Below are 24,103 nucleotides of genomic sequence, written 5' to 3'. Positions count from 1 at the left end.
CATTCATTTAAGCTGAAATTATACATAAAAGATACTTGCTTAGTCTTTACTCGCAAGAACTTACCCATGTATTGTCATGTAACTATAGATTAACTATAATTACAAAGTTAACAAAGTCGTACGTTTCCCAAAGTTCCATTTCCCAACCTTATTTTTCTGTGCTAAAAAGTGAGGACCCTATGTTGAGGAGTTGATTGGTCAGATTGATCAAGTAGGGACATGGGAGGGAGGAGTTGCCGGGTGTTGGGAGTAGAGAAGGGAAAAGGGGTGGTTGTCCAGGTGATTGTGGAATAGTCCAATGTGTTCTCCTTTGTTCGTCAGTTCAGGGAAGAGGAAGAAGGTGTCAATCCCAGAACAATGCTATTTATTAATGAGACCAAACCTAGGTCCTGGTCTAGAGTATTAATGGGATGGGAAGGTTCCAGTTTCTAAACAGTTCTAAGTACTGTAAAAAAGGGAAAAGAACTTCAGTGGTTCTTAATTTATGAGATTGATGGTTTTATTATTAGTGGTATGGATCTTTTCATTATTATGAGATCTAAGGTGTCTCTTAGATCATATATATGTAAGCTTGTCAAAATAACAACTAAAAATTATTGATAACCAAATAAACAAGGCTTAATATAGTGTTAATGTCATCACCAACCAAATTTATAGTAATAGAACTAAAAATCCCTTCTCTAAAACCCAATAGGGTGAAGACCACCAAAATACATCAAACTTTAGAGATAAAACTTGATCACATGAACATGAAGTATGCCTTTGAAATGGTATTCACTATTCACGTACAGTTCCAATTTTATCCATAACTAAACCCGTATTCAGTACTGATACCATTAAAATTCCCATCCCAAAATCATCCCGTCCCATTTATTATTTATCAAAATCATATCCAAATGCCATCTTATGTATGAGCCTGGGGAGAGGATCACTTACTCATCCAGATAAGCTATGATGACTGGAAATGTGAAAATGTCAATCAATGAGCTTGGAAGAGGATCCGAAACCTAATCAGTATTTCAGTACTGATACTGCTGAAAATCCTAGCCTAAAACAATCATGTCCCATTTATTGTTTGGTATCAAAATCAAATTTAAATGCCATCTCATTTATTAATGACCCTAAGAAGACTTGAAGAGGATCGTTTACTCATCGAGACAGGCTAAGCCGGCTGGAAATGTGAAAATGCAAGTCAATGAGCCTGGGAAGAGGATCTGAGCTCTTTTTAGAGTCCGGATCATGGATTTAGTTCTCTTTATTGATATTGATATTGATATCGGTCTCTACTTATACCTAGACCGGTATCAGAGAGGATCGATGGGTATCGATCACTTTTGCCCCTTGCTTTTCAGAAAAAAAAAATACATTTTTTTACTATTTTATCCTTGAAATGATACGGATAACTGATCTAGATCGAAAATCGACCTCAGCCAATACTGATACGATACAATTGATACGGCCAATACGATACCCATACTTAAAACCTGTTGGGTCTCGATTGACACTGAGAGGGGGGGTGAATCAGTGTGCCAAATATTTTTTCATTTTCCAACTGTACCCCTGATGTGGCAATCACTATTTGCACTTCAATAGCACACTCTATTGATGCTGCCCAGAGCTGTTATGTATACTACTGACCATTCTTACTGTTACATGAAACTTACTCACATAACCTGTATTGCTGCCCAGAGCTGTCTCATAAATTTCAAACTGTAATCACTATCACCTACATACACAGTCGTATGCACATCCACACTACACCACCAAGTGGTCAGTGTTGTAACCGGGCAGTCACTGAGAGGGGGGTGAATCAGTGAGTACAATTCTGATACCTAAAAACCTGTCCGATGTCTGGCCAAGAAGAACCTGGTATACCTGTCCCTGTTTGCACACAGTCGTATGCACACTCAGCCTCTCATAGGCACTTCCAAGTATGCACACCCATTCCACATTCCACGCACTTCAATATCAAATGCAAACAACAAGCACCCACAACACAGGGTTTTTATGAGGTTCGGAAATTTGCCTACATCCCCGGAGTAGTGCCTGTAAAGGCTTCGTACCTACTCAATACACTACTTTTGACTGCACCCACAGTCGGGAGCACCCACACCCAATTTTCTCAAGTCGAAGCTGAGATGGCACTTGTAGTGCCGATACAATGTGTAGCACCCACTACAAGGGAGCACCCACTCCTGGTGCTTAGCACCCACTAAGCACATAATAAATAATACAATTAAATTGGGCTTATATCAATGCCCTACAGTCAAGCTCTGCCTAGCATATGCATCCACAACTAGCTAGCATGCTTACAGTTCATCCACAACTAACCTAGCATGTATACATTCATCCACAACTAACCCTAACATACATACATACATGTAATGTAAAATCACAGGTTAGAGAATCTCACAACCGATTGTCTGGGGTGACTGAAAACTTGTACTGACAAGTTTGGTGCTCACACCTTCTCTCTCCTTGGCTTCTTGCTCTTCAAAGCAAACACATCCTTGCTTTCTTCTCTTCTTCCTTGACTTTGAGTTAATGTACCATTAACACACTTCAACCACCTCTTTTACCTTCTTTAATGGCCTAAGAACATTTATCATCAAGAATGTATGTTCATTCAAGGACCAACAAAGAGGGGGAAGCTTCTCCTACCAAAACCGTAGTTTTCTTTCACTCAAAACCCATTTTTCTTGCTTCCATGGTGTAGGGCTTGAAAAAACGAAGAAGCTGCAACTTGGTTCACCCAAATCCGACTTAAAATGAGGGAGTTATAACCTTTTGAAGTTGGAGCAATGAGATAGCCCGAAATGGAATCTTCGTACGGGTGGCGTAGGCTACACCGGCGGCGCGTGCAACAGCGGCGAAATCTGACCGTAGATCTTATATAAGAGATCTTATAATCCAAGCCGTCCGATTAAACCAACGGACAACAGATCCAAACCGTTAGATTTGAATCTCGATGACGTCATCATGACGTAGGCGCTGACATCGTCAGAAGTGTTGTCGATCTATGATTGGTTGCTTTTCCGGATTTTAAGGGAGCTTGTCTCCCACTCACAAAAGTGAAAATGCATATTGACCGTTGGATCCGAATCTTCCATGATGGCTTTAATCAGATTTCATGATATCATTAAGATCGGAATCATTTTTATACCTTCTATACACGCGCGAAACACAATAACATACCTTGATATAGTGTAGCGCCAGTGCATCAAGAATTATGCATCTAACCAATCAAATCCCACGCGCAAGCATCTATCTCGTCCATATCACACCAAAATCTCAGCAGCCTTTGGATGGGCATCAAGCCTACGTGGTCGAATCTTGGCCGTCCATTTCACTTCCCTTTACTCCTCTTTATTACAATCAAGCCCCTGCCTCCATATGTTTCAGTGCTTAAAGACCCCTTGCAACTCAGACCTTCAAAATCTTTAAATTACACAAAAGCCTTTCGAATTTCAAAAATAAATTCCGAAAAATCCACCCAACACCGAGAGCAACTGATGGATTTTCGGTTTGGATTTTCGAACCGACTTTACGGAAACGTTTATAACTTTTTCATACAATATCCGATCGAGATGAAACGAAGTGCGTTGGAATCGTAACTAGATGCTCTACGACTTTTCAGAAGACTCAATCATCTGAATCATCCATGTAAAAAGACTAAAATGCCCTACGCCTTTCCAATGACGTATCTTTCTCATACGGAATCGGAATGCGATGAAATCAGAACCGTTGGAAAGATTGTATTTTTGTCGTATTGTTACATGTAGAATGCTTCCTTTAAAAAATTCATCTTCAATGTCGAAACTACCCTTGACTGCCATAAATGCCGTAACTTCTTCATACGGTATCGGAATGTGACGAAATCAAATGCACTGGACTAGGAAAATTACAATCTATATTTTTCATGAAGAACCGATCTTCCAAAAATGTCATTTTCATTTTCGAAAATGCCCTCGATCGTAAATAGGCCAATTTTGCCAGTTTTGACCCAGAAACCCGCACCACCTATTAATGATGTATTAAACCACTCCATGCGTACCAAGCGGCTTTATTATCTCATCGATGACACTAGACACTGCCATGTCATCATTTTCATCCATGTCACCCAAACTGGCCATGTCATCACCGCCACCTGGCCGGGTTGCCAACAAGGACAACCATAAAACAACAATATGGTCCGGAATCTTCGGATCCTCCATGTGGTTACGAGCATCACCTCCTTTTCTATGGAACTCTAGTGGGCTCACTTGGATCCTCATGGGGAAAGGATCCACAATGTAGGCTCATTTGCATTAGATTGTCTTGCTCTGGCCGACAAGAAAATAATCCCATCTTCCCATCCGATTTGGGAAGGGATTCCCTGACCTCATCTTCTTCTCCAGTAGACCTCACTTGCCACCTACGACAAAAGAAATGAGACTCATGCAGACAGGGCGATAATATAATGGAAAATTTACTATCAATTCTCTACATTTGACCTATATTTACTAAAACTCCCCCTTTTTTTTTTTCTAATATTCTCTTTTTTTTTTCTTTTTTTTTTACTTTCACATTTCTTTCTCCCCTGCTCTTTTTAAATACCCAAAATACCCTTCATCTTTTTACTTGTACCTTATTAACTTTTTTTTAAATTGATTAGTTAAAAAATGACACTTCATAAGGATGGCACAATTGAAGGGTACGATTCAGGTAATTGGTATTAGATTGTCCAAATTAAGTGATCTGTATCGGTATTGATTCAGAATAATACAAATCCATTTCTTTTATTATTTTTTTAATCGTTAAAACATTGTGCTGCAACCCTACCAGGGAATATACTACCATTGAGATCCATATTGATCCGAATTTGTATAGGCTGGGACTGACACCAATCCAATACCTATAAAAAAAATAGATTACTAAACTCGTGATGATTGATGAGAAAAAAAAAAAAAACTAATAAATAAATAATAACTTTAAGTGACTCAATAAAAAGCATTTAAAGAAAATTTGACAAAAGATAAAATAGAAAAATAATGATATGGGAGTCAAAAAGGAGTTTGAGTTTCAACCAACAAAGCAACATTTGAACCAAGTAATAATAGAAGGACAAACCAATTGGCGGTTTCTTAGATTAATAAAAGCATGTTTCAAACCAATTAATTTGAAAAAAGTTAACAGGTTCTAGGTGAAAAGGAGGGGTAATTTAGGTATTTAAAAAGAACAAGAGAGAAAGAGATGTAAAAGTCCAAAAGTAAAGGAATATCAGAAAAAAAAAAAAATAGAAAGTGAAAGGAGGAGAAATTTAGTAAATATAGGTGTAGGGGAGTGATAGTAAATTTTCCTAATATCATAAACCCGTTGCACACTTGACTCCAAAGGTAGCATGGTCATGGCGAACACCTACAGGATGAGACGGTTATGGACCTTGGATGGCCTTCGCAGCCACCACCTCGTGCTGCCAACGGCAAAGTGGCGTCCATGGTCGACTGGAATGGAAGGACAGTAGCAAGATCATGTTTGGGTTCTTCCTCACTACAATGTCAGGAATTCTTTCCATCAAATACGACGGCAGAGGAAGAGAACTCTTTCAGAATCATGCTATAACCACCACCCTTTCACTCCATTTTAGTAGCCCAGTCTGCTGTCCCATATATATATATATATCCATCAGTTTCAGGAACCTTACTACTGAAGACAAATGAAGAAAAATCTTAAAAAGCCTTTAAATTTTTTTTTTTATTCAATTTTCAGATTCAAGGCTATAAAGCCTAAGACCTTCACATTTCACTGTTTGAAATCGATAATTAAGAAGCTGGACTGAAATTGAAAACTTTTTTGATGGTTTGATTTCGATTGCTCGAATGATGGATCGTCCGATTGAGATCGGCTGATTAATAGCTCGACTCAACTCAACATGTGTAAAGCATATTTATAGCTTGTTTACAGATAATGTCAGATTAGTTCATCTAAGACTCATTTAACCCAATTATTGGTAATTTATAAATGGAGCCATGCCTAGTCTATGAAGAAAGATTACTTAAAGTAATAATGTCCACGAGCTTGAGATTATGATCGTTTCATGGTAGTAACCCTGTTAACCTGGACTTTGCTAATGATTAAATTCACTTTGTTGAAAACCCTATTGTGACTAGCATTTATTGTTATAGAATAACAAAATTTAAAATGGGATAACATATTTGATAAGGCATAAATTTAAGTATCATAAGTATCTCCTCGTAGGGACATACACGAATCTAAACAATTACCATACGTGCTTTGTGAGCAGACATACATATATATGTTGACATAAAGTGGCTCGGCCCGATTGATTGATAGCCCTAGGTCACACCTTTATGGCCATTGTTTGTTTCTTGATTTTTTTTTTGGTAGAAGCTTCTTTGAAAACTTCTATATAAGAAATTGAGGGGGAGAAAAAAACGAGAGGAATCTTCTTCTCCCACCAGTTAAAAAAAATTATTTATTCATCGTATATATATATATATTTATATTTTGACACATGACTAAGGATGTGAAATTGAACCGAAGTCGAATCGAATCATTTACACTGAAACTGTAAAACCATTTATTAAATGGTTCGGTTTTGGTTTTAAAATTGAAACCATAATTTGATTTTGGTTTTTAAAGTTTAATTTGTTGGTAAACCATTTAAATAAACCGTTAACCGATTAATATATACAGTAGTAAGTTTAAGTCATACAATGTTTAGTTTACATACATTTCAATAAAAAAAAATTAAATTTACATTAAACAATTATTAAAACAAACATATAACAATAAAAAATTCAATTCAATGTTATAATTTACATCCATTTCACTAAAAAATTTAAAGGTAAAAAAGTTGTTTGGATAAAAAATTAGAAAATATAATAAGACCATTTATAAATTATTTCGATTCTAATATATAAAACCATTTATTAAATGATTTGGTATTGATTTTACCTAAAAATCTTATACTGAATCGAATCGAAAATTCGAGGACTCACTCCCTTTCTGTTCAATCTTCTTTTTGCAGATAGCAATTTTTATTATCGTAGACAAATACAGAAAAATGAAAAAGAAAGTTATCTAATTCTGGATCAAAACTTGATAGTAGTTAGATAACAAACTGATAAGAAATGGAACGAAACCAACCGAAACTAAAAACTTCTTTAATGATTTGGTTTTAGGTTGGGCCAATCACAAATTGAACCGGTTCAACACAAATGAAATTAGACAAAACCGACTGATTGACACCTTTATAATCTACATTATTTAATTTCCTTAAAACTATGTTGGAAGCTAAGAAAAGAAAGGAAGAAAAAATTTCAATAAAAATTGAATTTGAGGAAAAAGAGAGACATAAATAATTTATTTCTTTAAGAGATTATTATTATAATTTTGGGTGTAGGCCACAGAGAGGATCTCGACTATAGAAGAAAGGGGAGAAAATTATTTTTCATTTCTCTTTCTTGACTAACATATGAGCAGTAGTAACTAGTCCATCGGCATAAATCCCATTCACATCTGATGGCAAGAGGACATCAATTCACTAGAAGACATAATTAAATTGATTCTAACGTAATGTGTTTTTTCTTAAAAATTCTATGGGAAAAAGGACTTTGTCGGGGAGTGTGGGTTGATCCCACATATTAGGGGGGAGAAATGATGTCCATGTCGCTCATGAAAGGTGAAAATGCCTACTCTATTGATGCTTTTATGTATATTCCCATTGGCTCTTATATTGGTGTAAGAGCTAGTTTTACTCTTTTGGCTATGAACTGAATATGAATGCATGTAATATGTTTACCTTTTAGATTCTACTTTTCAAAACCCCAATTTCCTTCCGTCGTATTCATCATTTCATCATTTTCCTTTTCAATCTTCCTATCTTCTTTGACTTCGGGATGTGTAGTGTATGTTGTTTTATGGTTGTCATTGTTGGCAACTCGGCCACGTGGCTGTGATGACGTGGTCAGTTTGGGTGACGTGGACGAAAATGATGACGTGGCAGTGTCCAGTGTCACCGATGAGATAACAGAGCAGCTTGGTATGCATGGAGTGGTTTAATACATCATTAATAGGTGGTGCGAGTTTCTGGGTCAAAACTGGTAAAATTGGTCTATTTATGCTCGGGGGCATTTTCGGTAATGGAAATGACATTTTTGGAAGATCGGTTCTTCATGAAAAATATATATTGTAATTTACCTAGTCCAGTGCATTTGATTTCGTCACATTCCGATACCGTATGAAGAAGTTACGACATTTGTGGCAGTCGAGGGCAGTTTCGGCATTGAAGATGAATTTTTTAAAGGAAGTGTTCTCCATGTAACAATACGACAAAAATACAATATTTCCAACGGTTTTGATTTCATCTCATTCCGATTCCGTATGAGAAAGATACATCATTGAAAATGTGTAGAGGCATTTTGGTCTTTTTACATGGATGATTCAGATGATTGAGTCTTCTGAAAAGTCGTAGAGCATCCAGTTACGATTCTAACGCACTTCGTTTCATCTCGATCGGATATCGTATGAAAAATTTATAAGTATTTCCATAAATTCGGTTCGAAAATCCATCAGTTGCTCTCGGTGTTTGGTGGATGTTTCGGAATTTATTTTTGAAATTTGAAGGGATTTTGTGTAATTTAAAGATTTTGAAGGTCTAAGTTGCAAGGGATCTTTAAGCACTGAAATATATGGAGGCAGGGGCTTGATTGTATTAAAGAGGAGTAAAGGGAAGTGAAATGGATGGTCAAGATTCGACCACGTAGGCTTGATGCCCATCAAAAGGCTGCTGAGATTTTGGGCTGATATGGACGAGATAGATGCTTGCGCGTAGGGTTTGATTAGTTAGGTGCATAAGTCTTGATGCTTTGGCGCTACACCTTATCAAGGTATGTTATTGTGTCTCGCACGTGTATAGAAGATATAAAGAAGATTCTAATCTTAATGATCTCATGAAATCATTTTAAGCCAACATGGAGGATTCGGATCCAACGGTCTATAAGCCTTTCACTTTTGTGAGTGGGAGACAAGCTCCCTTAAAATCCGGAAAAGCAACCAATGATGTCAGCGCCTACGTCATGATGACGTCATCGAGATTCAAATCTAACGGTTTGGATCTATTGTCCGTTGGTTTAATCGGACGGCTTATATTATAAGATCTTTTATATGAGATCTATGGTCAGATTTCACCCCTGTTGCACGTGCTGCTGGTGCAGCCTACGCCACCCCTATGAAGATTCCATTTTTGGCTATCTTATTGCTCCAACTTCAAATGGTCATACCTCCCTCATTTTAACTCTGATTTGGGTGATTCAAGTTGGAGATTCTTCATCTCTCCGAGCTCTACACATTAGAGAGAAGAAATCAGGTAGAGGGGTTGCTGAGGTGATCAAAAAACGAGTTGAAGCTTGCGAAAGGTTAAGGGTTTGAATGAAAGACTTTCATCCTCTTGCACTTTATCCATAGCCCCCATTAGAGGCTTAGGAAGCTGCTGAAAACCAAGGTAGCAAGTTCTATTGGTTGTTGCCAAGAGAAAAGAAAAGAAAATAGAAGAGAAGAGAAGAAGAGGGAAATAGAGAAGAAGTTTTTTCCTCTCTTTGTGTGTGTGTGTGTGAATGTGAATGTGAATGCTATTGTTACTCCATGAAAGTAAAGACAAGGAAAAAAGAAAGAAGAAGAACCTAGAATTTGGTTCTTGTGAGTTGCTTCAAAAAACCCAAGTGCCAACCGGGGTTGAAACACTGGCGGCACCGAGACAACGTGATTGTGGTCTGCATCAAGTGGAGACCGACATTATTGCATCTTCGACCGTTACTCCTTGCCAAGGTAACCTCACTTTTACCAAATTTCCATTATTATAAATCATTGTAGGCAAGATGTTTGATAAAATGCCTAAGTGATAGTTGTAGTCTATTTGGGGAAAATTTGCATGTATGAGTGCTTCACTATAGGGCATTGTTATAAGCCCAACTTTATTTTATTGGTGTTCAGTGGGTGCTGGACATAGGGGCTATGTGTTCCTTGGTAGGTACAACTACCTAAACCTATATTGCCGTGGGTGCGGCCTCTCAGATCATTCTAAGAAAACTAAGGTGAAGACCTAGCCATTGTATGTCATTGGTGAAAACTGGGAATGTGTTCCCTTGGTTGTGGGTGCAGTCATAATTACTATTGAGTAAATGCTGAGCCTGACAATAGGCATTACTCCGTGCATGTAGGCAACTGGACGAAGCACGTATTTCTTGTATTGTGGATGTATATGCTCGTATTTGTATTGTGGATTAGAGTGCTTGGCTGCAGAATGGGTGTGTACATCTGGTAGACCTGACCACTTGGTGGTGCAGTGTGGATGTGCATACGACTGTGTATGTATGTGACAGTGATCACCGTGTGAGGTTTATGAGACAGCTCTGGGCAGCAATACAGGTTATGTGAGTAAGTTTCATGCAACAGTAAGAATGGTCAGTAGTATACATAACAGCTCTGGGCAGCATCAATAGACTGTGCTATTGAAGTGCAAATAGTGATTACCACATCAGGGGTACAGTTGAAAAGTGAAAAAATATTTAACACACTGATTCACCCCCCCTTTCAGTGTCAATTGGAACCCAACAGTGTCCTCATCAATCTAGATAGGTATATCCACTTGGGTGGAAAGATAAACATTCATTGACCATGAACTTAGTAGAGGACCATGACTACATGAACTTTAGGCCGAGTCCAAATCGGCTCATGTATGAGGAGTATATAGGTCATGTATACACCAGCACCCACGGCTATTGAAAGGGCATGTACGAATATTTTTAGAGTTGCAGTTTTTTCACACCTGCTATGTCTTAACACAGATACATAAACACTCTGATGTGATATTCTTTCTCCCAATTATAATTTATCATCCTAGAACGGCACTGTTGGACCGATTTCCAACTCGCCAACCATCATAGTTAACGTCAAAAGGAGGTTGACCGGCTACTACTCTCAAACCCGTCCACTTTTCAATACGGGAGACATTTTTTTTCCCTTGACCTCTTTGGTGTATGGTGCATTCAATTCCAACTTTTTATGTACGATGTCTTTTTTTTTTTTTTGAATAGAATCATATCTATGATATTTCGAACAAGGTAATATTATAATGCTGAAAAAGTTGTCACGCTGATGCCAAAAACGTGACGCATCTTTCTCTTCTATTCTCTTTAAATTTGCCTCTTCTTTTCACTTGTTACTTATTAAATTTTTTTCATATTGATTGAGAATGAAAACCAATACTTTACATGGGTTTCATTTCTCCGTTAAAGAGTGGTGAGTTCCCATAAATTTAAATCTCTTTCCATTGGGGAAGGATTAAGTGGTCACTATCGGTATTGGTTGAGAACAATATAGATCCAATACTTTATCAATTTTTTTAATCTCCAAAATCATGTATCGCAATCCTAATAGGGAATGTAACATTAAATTCGATATTGATCTGAATTAGTATCAATTGAGATCGATACCAACCCAATACCTATAAAAAAAAAAATAGATATTAAGCTCGTGATGATGGATGAGACAAAAAAAAACTAATAAATAAATAATATCTTTATGTGACTTAATATTAATGCATTTAAAAAAAATCAAAAAAATATAAAATAGAAAAATAATGGTATGGGATCCAAGGAAATGTTTGAGTTTCAACCAACAGAGGAACATTTAACCAAGTAATAATAGAAGGACAAAGCCAATAGGCAGTTTTCTTAGATTAGTAAAAGCATTTTTGAACAAAAAAATTTGAAAAAAGTTAATAGAGTACAAGTGAAAAGGAGGGGTAATCTGGGTATTTAAAAAGAGGAGGGGAGAAAAAGATGTACAAATCCAAAAGCAAGGGAGTATCAGGAAAAAAAAAAAAAAAAAAGAGTAAAAGGTAAGGGAGTTTTAATAAATATAGGTCAAGAATAAGGGAGTGATAGTAAATTTCCCATAGAATAATTCACTTTCTTCTAATTTACATTTTTTCGAAATACCTTTTACGATTCCATTTCTTTGGCTAGCCCTAGCTGCCACAAGGATTTGGCCGCTACCTACTTGGGCAGTTGCTAAGATCCTGCACTCATGGTGAAGAAAAACTTTCTCCAATATTTTGAGCATAAATCAATAATGGTAGGAGACCATGGACTCAGTAGAATAGATAGACTCTAGGATGCGCAGCAAGAACTATGTGATGGGCATAAGGACATTTTCCCTTGAAAGAGAATCCATTGCAGGGCATCGAGGCCATTGGGAGGGGGGATACTTCGCTCCAACTAGTTAATTCACCACACGGCTTAGGAAAATTTTGTCCTCGAAGAATTATTGATTGGTTTATACTTCTCTTATGATACACTTTTCTTATATCCGACATGGTCGATAAGAGATCGATACTTGAAACCATGTTAACAAAGCAATAACATCTTCAATGGTTTTGAGGCCTTTCTCAACTCAAAAGCTTTCAAAGTTTGCAAAGTTTATTTTCTTAATAAATTAAAGCATGACTTTTTTTCAGTTGTCCCTTATCTTATTTCCAAAAATTATTTAATGCAAGAGTAAAAAAGAATTTTTAAAAATTTGAAACGTCCAGAAAAAAAAAATGTATTTATATATATTGCACTGAATGGGTTAAAAAATAAATTACAATCTTCTTGTTACCAACCATGGTTATAATGATTGTAAGCTACGTTACATGAGGGAGAATCATCTGAGTAAAATCTATGGCAGAGGTGAAGTAAAATTGAACCCTATCCATGACTTGAAGCATGCCCTATGATCAGACCATTTAAAGAATGAAATGTTATTGGCTAAACGCTTATATTTTTTAGTTACATTCTTAAATTTCTTCCAATCTCTAAGAACAACTGTAAGATCAGCCACTTTAGCATCCATACTACGACAGCAATTCGCATGGACTGTTGTTACTGCATTAAAATCTCTACTGTCTTGACAAAATCCACTAAAATAGAGGGTGTCCAAGAACCTCACTCTCAGCCCTAATTGTTTGAACACGCCCATATGCATCATTTTAATGAGGACATCTTGCTCTTTCATCCCTGTAGAGTAGTTGGCTTTCATGTCATACCATGAATCAAATAGGGCAATGGTCTTGTTATTTGATCTAATGAAGTAGAAACCTGTGTTGATTAGGTTTTCTTCGGAATGTTGGTAGCCATTAAACTCATCACAACTGATCTGGAGATCATTATCAGTTTGGTTTTTGATCAGCCTCACAAATGGGTTCCTCAACCACATTACATCCATATCCTGCAAGAATAAAGGAAAGAGCCAAGTGAAGCGAACTACTTATGTAGAAGATTGACATCATATTACGGTCGTAGTGAGATAGAAGATTAATTCCATATCCATCTCAGTGGTCAAATTTTAATCCAAAATATGTATAGGATCAACATCTAAGAAATACCACACATTTAAAGTTACAACCCCAAATTCATTATGTCAATGCATCTTTGGTTCCATCCAAACATTGTGCTTTTGGTGATCCTTATTACTTTGATGCTTTAGTTTGTCAAGTGGCTAACTCTTACCCAACTACGGTTTGACATGTGAGAAGAGATCGCCTTGGTGTCTATTTGTCGATAGAATTTCAGCCATTGCTGATCTATCATGTGTCAGAAAATGGGTATTTGTCCAAAGTTGGGCTCTTCTATTGTGCACAAGGGGCAGCATCGCATATCCAATTCTTTGGAGCGCCCCAAAACACGCACCTAGGTGTTGGGTTCCATGACCAGGCGTTTTGGGGCATTGGATCTATGGTGCCGCCCCTTGTGCGCAATAGAGGAGCCAAATCCATTTGTCCATCTATTACGTAAACAAGACGGTCAAGAAAAGCCTACCCATAAAAAATTTTGAAATTTTTGTAAAGATACCATTTTCTCATATTCTATCCAATAAATTATCCATTTTAGATTTTATTTCTTGATAACTTACATATTTTCCAGTATTTGAAGTAGGGAAACAAAAAGGCAAAGACATAAGTCTTATGGTGTAAACTTATAAATTATGCTAAAAAACTATATAATAAAGTTGAAGAGGTAAATATTTCTCCTTTTTATTTTACTTCTAAGGCATTTTACGTCCAAACAAATAGAACCTTAATTCTAAAATATGCAGGTAATTTTTTGAGAATGGTGACAAAAATCTTATTGAAAACTTACTAATCTGCTTGTCTTCCTCCAATAAAATCGGTGAGATAGATCGGGAATCGGCCAAGACCATCCCAATTTTCTTCATTTTTTTTTTTAATCGGAATATTCCCACAATGATTCCCCTAAAGCTAGGTTTTTATAGTGATGTCAATTTCAAGCCCGTACTGGTATGCCTAACAGAGTCCAACATGTTTATGGCCTGACTTGGATCCGTCGGATTAATAATCATGTTGGGACTAAGCCCGGCCCGTTTATAAATAGGTAATACACAGTGCAAGGGGTAAGCTCAATGGGCCTCCCGATCGGCCTATTTACAATTCCGATTTGGACCGACACGTTTAGCCCAATTGTTTATATAGGTATTTCGATTTTTTTATATAGAATAGGGTGTATATTAATATTTTTATCAATTATTGACTATAATTAAGTAATTAAGTGTAGTATTGTTTCAAAATTATTGATAACTTAACAAAATAAATTAAAGTATCTTAAATCTAAGAAAAGTAAAGACCGTTTAAGGTCTGTTTAAGGCGTCATTGTTATATTACCCCATTTAAAACCTGATTAGGAGAAGCCCCATTAAAGCCCGAAACCCAGAACCCGAAACCCAATCTAGCTCGACACGACACTAACCGAGACCAACTCATTCTTTAAATAGGTAGGTCATGGTCAAAGGACAAAGGCCCGCCAGGCCAGTATAAACTCGACGGAGACTGGCCCGGCCCGACCAATTGACACTCCTAGGTTTTCTGATCAAGTGGGATATTCTAGGTTTCTTGAGACCGATTCCAAAACCGATCTAAATCGGAATCGGCCATCACCGATTCCTGTTTTTAAACCCTGTTTTCCTCCCCCACTTTGCTTTCCTCGCATCTTTATTCCAATTCCCAACTGTACTTTTTCTTTTTCAAGAAAATAAAGATGAAAAAGTAACATACCGTGAAGATGAAGTTGTAGCCACGTTTTAGAACATCACCAAGGAAGTGGGTTCTCCTCCACATCATCTTGATGAAATCCTTTGACATATACAACTTCTCCCCTCCAAAATCAACACCTTCAGTCTCCAATCTATAGCAGTTAAGCCTCAAAAATCTGCACCGATCGAAGGCTATTTGATCCATGGCCACAAGTAGGAGATGATCCACCAAGCCTCGCGTTTCTTCTCCCTGCCAAAATCCCTCCAAGAATAGATCAAGCATCGTCTTCCCTGGACTTCCTCCATCGGCATAAGCTTTGTTTAGTATAGCAATTATGACTGTCTTGTTCTCCATTGAAGCTCTCTGTAATGCTATTTCAAGCTCATCTTTGGGGCCCTTCAGGATTGTCTCACTCTGATGAACACCCACCAAATAAAACCAAAAATAAGTGAACCCATTTCCTGATTTCATAGCTTTTGAGGATGAAAGAGATGCTTACCAGTTTAGATGATGGGCATGGGCAGTTCTGGGTTGGAAAGTAAAGTATTGACGAGGCAGAGGGAGACCAGAGACATAGATAGAAAACAGAGGCGAACACCACAGCCACTACACCCAAGTTTGAAACGCTTCTTCTTTTGGAGTAACCCATGATGAGTTTGGAGAACGCCCTTGTTCGTTGTGATTCTGAATTATCAAACGCTTAATTGAAGCCTTTTTAACAAACAGTTCATAGAGGACATTTCACCAAATACCACATAAAAGCTTACCGTCTTGTCATGCCATTTACGGCATTCTATGGTCTATATCTGTCGGTGGAAATCTGAGAAGTCATAATAGAAATCAGAGCTTTTTCTATGAGATCGGTGCAAGTCATTGGAGTTCAATAATGGTAAATAAGCTGATCAGGTTGGCTGTTACTAGACGTTAGATTGGAATCCACCTAACACTGCCGACACATAAAAATGCCAAAGTGTGTTGTTGACACGTGGCATAGTGGGTTTTTGACACGTGGCATCTGATCACTAGAGTGAATTATGTAAATAATGATGGAACCCAACATTCAAAACCCTGATGTATGGTTGGGAGTTGGGAACTAGGAAGCCAGAGAGCTCTGAAGATGTATGGTTCTAAATTGGCTTTCAAATCTCACAAGATTTGTTCTGTACATACGTATCAGGTTCAGGCTCCACCATTAGGGGTGTCAATTCCTAAATCGAACCGGTAAAACTGGCCAGACCAAACCGATAACAATACATATTGAATCGAACCAAAGCCTTATTGGTTCGGTTCGGTTTGGAGTATTGCAACCCCAAAATCAAATCGAACCGCACCGGAAACTAGATGAACCCGAAACCAAACCGAAACTGAAACCAAACCGGTAAGAAACCGAAACACTCCAAAATTCATTAAAAAAATCAAAATTTGCATAGTTTTTTAGACATTTGTATGGAAAGTCGAATACAAACTAGACCAAAAACCAAAACCAACCCGGTTACAAATCGATTTAAGAAATCGAAGACAAACCGAAACCGGAATTTCCTTATTGGTTCAGTTTCGGTTTCAACTTTCTCACATCGAAACCGACTCAACCCGGACCGAAACCGAGCCGGACCGACCGATTGACACCCCTATCCACCATGAAGCTGCAATGGACCAACTTGTCTAGTCCAGTTTGTTATATTATTTGGGGTTACATTATCAGGGAGGAAATGATTTCAATGAGGGAGTGCGGTTTTACAGGTGCGAGGGGTCCATGAGAGTACATATCGAAGTACCTACAAAAACTTCATTTTCTTTTTCATGGGGCAGAACTGATTATTTCACCACCATGTGTCTGTCGTAGGACCACACTCCTCAAAATAAAAACCAGTTTCTCATTATTAAGGAGAGGGTTACCTAAAAAAAAAAAGCAGTACTCTTACATTATACCAATGTAAGGGCCAATGAGAACACTAATAAAAGCATCAATATGGATGAAAGTGGAACACTATAAATGAATCACCTGCCTTTCGTGAGGGGTTGAATGGACAAATAGTCTCTTTCACCAAGGTGGTGGGGGAACTTGAGGGGAAGTTGATATATAGTATTCGGGGGTTGAAGGGAAGTTGATTTACACTCTTAGTATAGATAGGATTTTTATTATGACATGGTAATTATGATCACTGGATAGAAAAAGATTGTTCGAAACACAAATCAAATTCATACCCAAATTCATCTCTATAACTTTCCATGTATTGGCATATATTGAACATGCACGAATTCCATACTCAAGATGGACTGAGCACTCCGTGATTGCTAGGAATCTACAAACCCATTTTGCTACTTGGAAAATTTTGTTTGGATTGAAACTCAACATATGAGTAGGAGTCCTACAGTATACTTGTCCAAAAAATTTAGGCGCCAACTGATTATGTCACGTGGCAAAACAAGTGACCTTGTAGAGGCTTGCCATGAAGAAACCTTTCACCCGTATATACATGGGGATGAAGGGATTTCTAAAATGTTCAAAGACGCTCTAGTTATCAATATTCTCAGGATAAAGCTAAATAGTTTTCATCCCCCAAACCTCACACATGCAAGAGCCTCTTAACTGGTATACCCATTAATATTTATTTATTTTTAAATAGTTGATGAGACACTGTATGAAAGTTTTCAGACCCTAGGCTCATGTCCAGCCCACCTGTCCCATATATATGGAGGACTTGGGCCCATGTGGTGAAGCCCAAATGCTGGGCCAGTCTGGGTTCGGGTTGGCATTTAGGTTATCTTGGCCCAGATTCTCAATGAATTCCATCTCAAATATTTTGGCAAGCCTCATCATGTGATTTTGTGATTGAAGCTTACAAAATTGCCTCAAATCAACATAATCAGAGAGAGGTGATCATTTAGATGAGTATGATCCCCCCATCCAACTACCACTATCAATTGGAAACTTAAATCAAATTTTTGGGCTTTCAACTTTTACTCAAGTGCACTAATTAGCTATCATATGTTGGAGACCTAACCTTAAATATCAAGCATAATGTAAAGAGACAGGGAGATTCAACTACAACCATTCATTCATTTCAAGACTTCGACAGCATTTGCTAGTTATTTAGTTTCAGAAACGACATTTCGTATCAAAAACATAATTTTCAATTTATGTGTCAAAATATCATTTTAAAATTTAAAAAAAAAATAATGTTTGATGAACCTGTTTCAAGAACAATTACAATAGTTGTTTCTTTTTTTTTTTCGTATTTGAAACGAAACCAAAATGACAGAACAAGGTTTTGTCGTTCCAACATTTTACGTTTCCAGCATTTATTTTTTCCCTCTTTTCGTTAAAAAAAAAAAAAAAAAAAAAAAAAAAACCGAAAAACACCAAATTGACACCAAACGCTTTATTCTGTTGTTTCAATTCCTAGAAAATGGAAAAATGTCAGCTTTCTGGATGACTACCACTAAAGGCAGCCTTCTTTAAACTATGATGAGGGAGGGTGAGTTACTTTCCTTCTATTCCATTGTATAAAGGAAGAAACAGTCTTCAGCAATGTCATTGAAGGATAGATCAATCATAACACTTGTACAGCAAGCAAAGGCATCAGCATAAAAGGGAACATTTCATTCCACCAGCCAGATGGCGCAGTGAATACACACACACACTAACAATATGATAATGAAGGAAGAACAATGTGTGAGATGCTGACAATCATGAAAACTCAAATACTCAAATCACATATGGACACATTTCTCTAAAGAATGTTGCAGACTCTCTGCTTTCTCCTGTGTTTCTTGGGCTTCGGCGGCTGAAGAACAACCTTGATTGCAGCATCAAAGACTACCTTCACATTCTGCATTTCAAACCAGAAGTCTCATGTTCTGATTTCCTCACTTTCAAAACTGAGTAATTCCACAATAAAGCGAGGAATAAAGCAACCAAAGATACCCATCAGGTAGACTCTGAAGGAATTACACAATGAGCATAATCCAAGGGATGGGTAGGGCCATTTGATTGGTTCTGCCAAAGTGATAACCTGCTACTGATTCATTTCGATTGGAAACCACAACCATCTCATTTATAAACCCTTCAACAGTCCACATTGTTTCTAACTCAAAAAATGGGGACTGGAAGGATCATCAGATCAGATGAGGAATGGCACCATTGCAAATGGTTGCTAAGTTGGCCTCCATCAAATGGCAGATCCAAATCCCTTGCCATGCACTAGATGTTAATATGCGAGTGTATACAGATTTCCTGAGGTCTACCTAATGGGTACCTTCATTTCCCCCAAGAAATAAATGTAACCTGCTGTGTCTTGGAACTGCACTCCACATATGCCAATGCTCCTATTTGCTTCTTCAGCTCTTCACCCTGGAAAATCAGAAAAAGAAGCATTACTCAAAATCTCATGAGGTGAAATGTGGATGCTGCATTCATATATGCCCCAATGCATCAAGCACAAAAAATTAAAGTTTGATGGGTTCACAAAAGCCAACAGTCTTTCTGTTGATTCTTGGGCAAGTCCTCCTTTGAAACGCACAACAAGGATGATGGTGTTAAATAATATTCAAAATCCTTCGTTGATGATGTTGGTTAATTAGAATGGGTTTCAGTACTTGGCGGGCAAAATGCAGTGGGCAATTTTTAGCACGCATAAAGAAAAGATTCAATTGCAGGATGCAGCCCAATCCATTAAAAAGACAATGCTATAAAAAATTTATTCCAAAGTACACCTAGGAAGCTATTCTAAATAGATAGGTGGGCTAACAGTCGAGGCAAACAGATAAATACACATCCTCTCCTCCATCTTTCAAGATAGATGTGGACCAAACCATAAAAATTTATATAAATGCTATAGATGTTTTAAGCACCAAGGTGAACCTCAGGTGTTTCCACTGGATTCTGACTTTTTTGGGATAGGTACAGTATTGATTTGAAAAAATGGAACATGTTATGAACACTGTCCTTATGACCAGCTTTGCATGGCTCAATTGTTCATATGTCACTTAGAATGTTCCAAAATCCAGAGGAATGCAAGTTCAGTCAGTCTAAATACATATTGTTTGTTTCCATCTGAATACATACTTGTGCTGTTGAAATAGTAGATGCTCCAGGATGGTCGATGTAGAACTGCTTATCTTCTCTCAAATCTGTTATACCAAAAAGTGCAAATCACGACAATGAAAAGCAAAAAGCAAAAAAGCAAAGAAAAAGCACACTCCACTCGTAACCGCTTGTCGAAGGTTCATTAAACGACAAACAACTACACCTTTCTAGTATCACTGCACACATCTTCAGAAGTGAAAGAAATCATTTTATCTACTAATAGTGGCCAAATTGGCGTATTACCAAATCATGCCCCCATTGCCACAGCGGTAGATATAGGTGTTTTGAGAATACTTCTGTATTACTGGAAACTAAGCAAGAAATACTGAGAATCTAGGGTTTATATGACCGCATATGAGCATCAATAATATATTCCGAAAACCCCCCCCCCAAAAAAAAAGGATAATTTAATCGAAAGGTAAGGGACACTTGGGGCATTGTCAATTTACAAAAATGATGAAATCCAGCACACATAAGGTATACATTACCTAGTTTGGTGCCCACAAGCACAATGGGCACTGATGGGGCATAATGTCTCAGCTCTGGGACCCACTTCTCAAGCAGAAAAGACAGGAAGCCGAAAGAACCAGGGGAAATAATTAGCACAAATGAGCTGCCATTCCTCAAAAATAAAATTTAAACATCAACTAGAAATGCTTTCCTGAAAAGTAAACAAAAAATGAGAGGGAAAAAAAAAGCTTTTACTTTTTTGGTTATGTTCTCAAAGCTGGGCCTGCTGATTAGAGAAAAAGCAAGTATGAAAACATCAGCTCCTCTATAGCTGAGAGGCCTCAATCTGTTATAGTCTTCTTGCCCTGCAAATACACTTCAAATTTCAAAATTTAAAAATTGAGGAGAACAAGAAAATGTGAGATTCAGGTGCTGCACTTTCTTGAGATAATACTCATGGTCATAATAGAAAATTACTTTTCTAATAACTTATCGAACAAAACCATGAATAATCCCATAGCCCTAAAATTTTTAAAACAAGTTCAGGGTTTTACAACCATCTGAATCCAAAGAGAAACAAGAAGCTCTCCAACCAGTCTTCCCTTCCAAAAAAGGAGATAAGAATCCCAAGAGCAGATAATAAAAATTCCTAAATGTTAACATAAATAACTCCAAAGAAAGTCACTTTAAAACAAGGAAAAAAGGCTCAAAATTATGAAGAGTAGAAAATAGAAATGCAATTTAGAATATCAAAAACAACATCCCAAACTTGACGATCAACCATATGCACAGATATTCCACCCCAAGAGAATAAGCTGGCTCTTGCTCCCTCCTTTGGAAGAATTCTAGGGGAGTGGGGAGAGGAAAGGGAAGGGAAGGGGGCAGTGGTTGGTGTTCGAAAATCTGGTGGGTAGTTAGTTTTTAGAATGAAGAGGGTTTCCATCCCAATTTACTGATTGAAGAAATTCCCACTGGTAGCGATGCTTTTGTCTCTCTCCCTCCTCCCTCCCAAGTTAAAAACTCTTAATTATTTGGAGTTAATGAAGCAAATAGCTCAAAAACAAGCCTCCAAATCGTTTCAGAAAGGAACTATTGCAGAAACTCCTGCAGATTCCATTCAAACATTTGAAACAAAACCAGTAAAAGATTCTGCAAAATATCTTGGTTATTGAAAGAGGAAATGAAATTTCAGGTCAATAATTTCACAACCCAAGATGAGGAAAATGGGAAAAGAAACTGCATTTGAAGGAAAATTCAAATTTTAGAGGAAGTAGAAAATCTAGAGAGACATTACCAGCAGTATCCCAGAGGCCCAGATTCACAGACTGACCATCAACCGTAACATTTGCACTGAAATTATCAAAAACAGTTGGAACATAATCCTGCCCAGAAAACAAAAATCAAACAGAACCCATAAGAAATCAAATGCGCCTAACATAAAACACAAGCAAAAGAGCACACACAGCCAAAGAAAGGGGAGGGGGAAGAGAGTACAGTTGGGAAGGTGTTGCTAGTGTAGGAGATTAGAAGACAAGTCTTCCCAACAGCTCCATCTCCAACCGTAACACACTTGATGAACCTGGAAGTGCTCATCTCATCATCCCAGCAAGCTCTGAACCTAAATCATAAAACAAGAAACTCAAAATCGACTTCACCCAGAACCCAATTTCTGTATTTTCACTACTCCCCTGCTTCGTTAGTTCTCAAGAGCTTGTAGAAACAAAGACAAACCCCAGAACCCACTTTCCAGTTAGACTCTCAACAACAGCCCCTCACACAAGGCAGGGGCAAAAGAGCAGAAAAAGAGGAGAGAAGCGAAAGTTTCAATTTTGGGGTTTGAGAGTGTTGGAGCATTTTAAGGAAGGAAAGGTTTTGTGATGACTTTTTCTCTGAGCTGTCAGAAGTAGCAAAGGAGGAAAGGTGACCCCCCAGAGACGTTGGAATGATTGCGTGTTCCGTTCCCTCTCTCCAAAATTTTCTTCTCCTTTCAAAAAGGCCAAAGAAAATGGAGAGAAGGCTATTCAGATCATTAAATAATATGAATGGATTAAGGCTCTGGGCACTGGCAGTTGAAAATACGGGAAACGAAGATGATCTGGTAAAGGGAGGAAAGCCTATCCAGTTTCTTCCATGGAAATGGATCAGAAAATGGAGAGAACCAGAAAATACCATAGAAGGTGTCAATGGTAAGGTGGTTTCTCCCATGAAGCATGATTCATGATTGATAATTGCGGTGTAATAGGAGATTAAGAATCTGAATTTTTTTTTTCTTAAATAATTTGCGGGAAAGGTTCCTATAAGGTAGTGCGAAAGTGTCACCCTTCAGTTTAAGGTATAATGGAAATACCAGTGGAAGCATCAAAATAAGTGGGATTTTTACCATTTCTAAAGTGTGGATTTGTCTTTCCCCCCTCACTGACTAGGCATAGGGCCAGTCCTCGACTATTCATTTTCCACAAGGAAAAGAGAAAGGAGGGACCTTTTACCACCGTGCCACATTCTCGCCTTGACAAAAAGCGAAACGAGACTAAGTGTAAATCAAAAGGAGTTTGGACCGCAAGCCTTACCCACCCTCGAAGGGCATCAAAACTGGAATCTCATATTCCACTCTAGTTTAATTAAACCAAGTCAACCTTGTTCAAGGGAGCAGCCCTTTATGCATTTTTTTTTTCCCTATAATTCAAATTGGCTTAAGATTTAAGAGAGAAGATTTTTATGTGACACCACCCTATTGTCAAAACACTACTAGGTGCCTGTGGCACCTATACCTTACTCAGGGAAAGGACGAAATGATCATCCCAACCCTAATGAAAAGCAAAATCCCTTAGCTATTGATGCTTTTGAATGTGCTCTCATTGGCCCATTTACTGATAGTGAAGTTGCTCTCCCAAACAGAAGACTCCCCACAGCCCCCATAATATTCAGACTCTTCTAAATGGGAAATTGCATCATCCATAGGTGACTTAGGCTGACAAAGATATTCAAGAGTATTAATATAAATACATAAATGAGTTTCATTACTTCTAGCCAAAAAAAAAATTTTGAGTTTCATTACAAAACACCCTTAGATACCTTGTAACGAAAAAAATTCTTTGCCGCGGATGCAGCGAAGCGGCAAGGATTCAATGCCTAGCACAGCATCAGGGCATGTGCCGATGTCATCTCGGCCATCCGATGCTCACCACACGGCCGCACCCGCGGTAGAGGATCATCGGCCGCCTTGTAATGATCATCTATTGCTATAAGTGACGCAATAATTATTTAAATAACCTTTATTAGTAAAACTCAATCCCCAAAGTGTTGAGTTTGTCTAAATCACCTTTATTGATAAAACTCAATCCCCCATGTGCAATAACTCAGCTACACCAACTCAGGGAGTTTCACTCCATTCAATTTCAGGGTTTATAAACTTGGGATCGGGTTTGAATCGGATTGGAATTGGCTTAGATTGATGTGGATAGCCCTGAAATCAG

General features: G+C 37.8%; 2 protein-coding genes across 2 annotated transcripts; both read right to left on the bottom strand.

Moving 5' to 3' along the window:
* Window positions 1–12,633: 12,633 nt before the first annotated feature.
* On the bottom strand, window positions 12,634–15,945 carry LOC122074515 (uncharacterized protein At1g28695-like). The gene is made up of 3 exons (XM_042639375.1): window positions 15,591–15,945; window positions 15,113–15,505; window positions 12,634–13,272 (listed from the first exon to the last, which is right to left on the bottom strand). The coding sequence occupies exons 1-3, from the start codon at window positions 15,738–15,740 to the stop codon at window positions 12,724–12,726; spliced, it is 1,092 nt and encodes a 363-aa protein (XP_042495309.1). The 5' UTR covers window positions 15,741–15,945; the 3' UTR covers window positions 12,634–12,723.
* A 2,729-nt stretch (window positions 15,946–18,674) lies between these two features.
* Window positions 18,675–22,712, bottom strand: LOC122074516 (rac-like GTP-binding protein RAC2). The gene is made up of 7 exons (XM_042639376.1): window positions 22,125–22,712; window positions 21,925–22,012; window positions 20,886–20,995; window positions 20,669–20,732; window positions 20,160–20,224; window positions 19,380–19,445; window positions 18,675–18,924 (listed from the first exon to the last, which is right to left on the bottom strand). Exons 1-7 carry the CDS (start codon window positions 22,221–22,223, stop codon window positions 18,826–18,828), a joined length of 591 nt encoding a protein of 196 aa, XP_042495310.1. The 5' UTR covers window positions 22,224–22,712; the 3' UTR covers window positions 18,675–18,825.
* Between the last annotated feature and the right edge of the window lie 1,391 nt (window positions 22,713–24,103).

This window comes from Macadamia integrifolia, chromosome 3, assembly GCF_013358625.1.
Source record: "Macadamia integrifolia cultivar HAES 741 chromosome 3, SCU_Mint_v3, whole genome shotgun sequence".
Classification (NCBI taxonomy): Eukaryota; Viridiplantae; Streptophyta; class Magnoliopsida; order Proteales; family Proteaceae; genus Macadamia; species Macadamia integrifolia.
This window is presented reverse-complemented; position numbering and strand designations above follow the sequence as displayed.

Excerpts from the sequence above, each read along its gene's own strand:
- LOC122074516 (XM_042639376.1), bottom strand. The coding sequence starts at position 22,223 with ATGAGCACTTCCAGGTTCATCAAGTGTGTTACGGTTGGAGATGGAGCT. Across the intron at positions 20,996-21,924 it reads GGGCCTCTGGGATACTGCTG|GGCAAGAAGACTATAACAGA; the intron begins GTAATGTCTCTC and ends GTGTATTTGCAG. Across the intron at positions 18,925-19,379 it reads GCAGTTCCAAGACACAGCAG|AATGTGAAGGTAGTCTTTGA; the intron begins GTTACATTTATT and ends TTTGAAATGCAG.
- LOC122074515 (XM_042639375.1), bottom strand. The coding sequence starts at position 15,740 with ATGGGTTACTCCAAAAGAAGAAGCGTTTCAAACTTGGGTGTAGTGGCT. Across the intron at positions 15,506-15,590 it reads CATGCCCATCATCTAAACTG|AGTGAGACAATCCTGAAGGG; the intron begins GTAAGCATCTCT and ends GGTGTTCATCAG. Across the intron at positions 13,273-15,112 it reads GCTACAACTTCATCTTCACG|GATATGGATGTAATGTGGTT; the intron begins GTATGTTACTTT and ends TTATTCTTGCAG.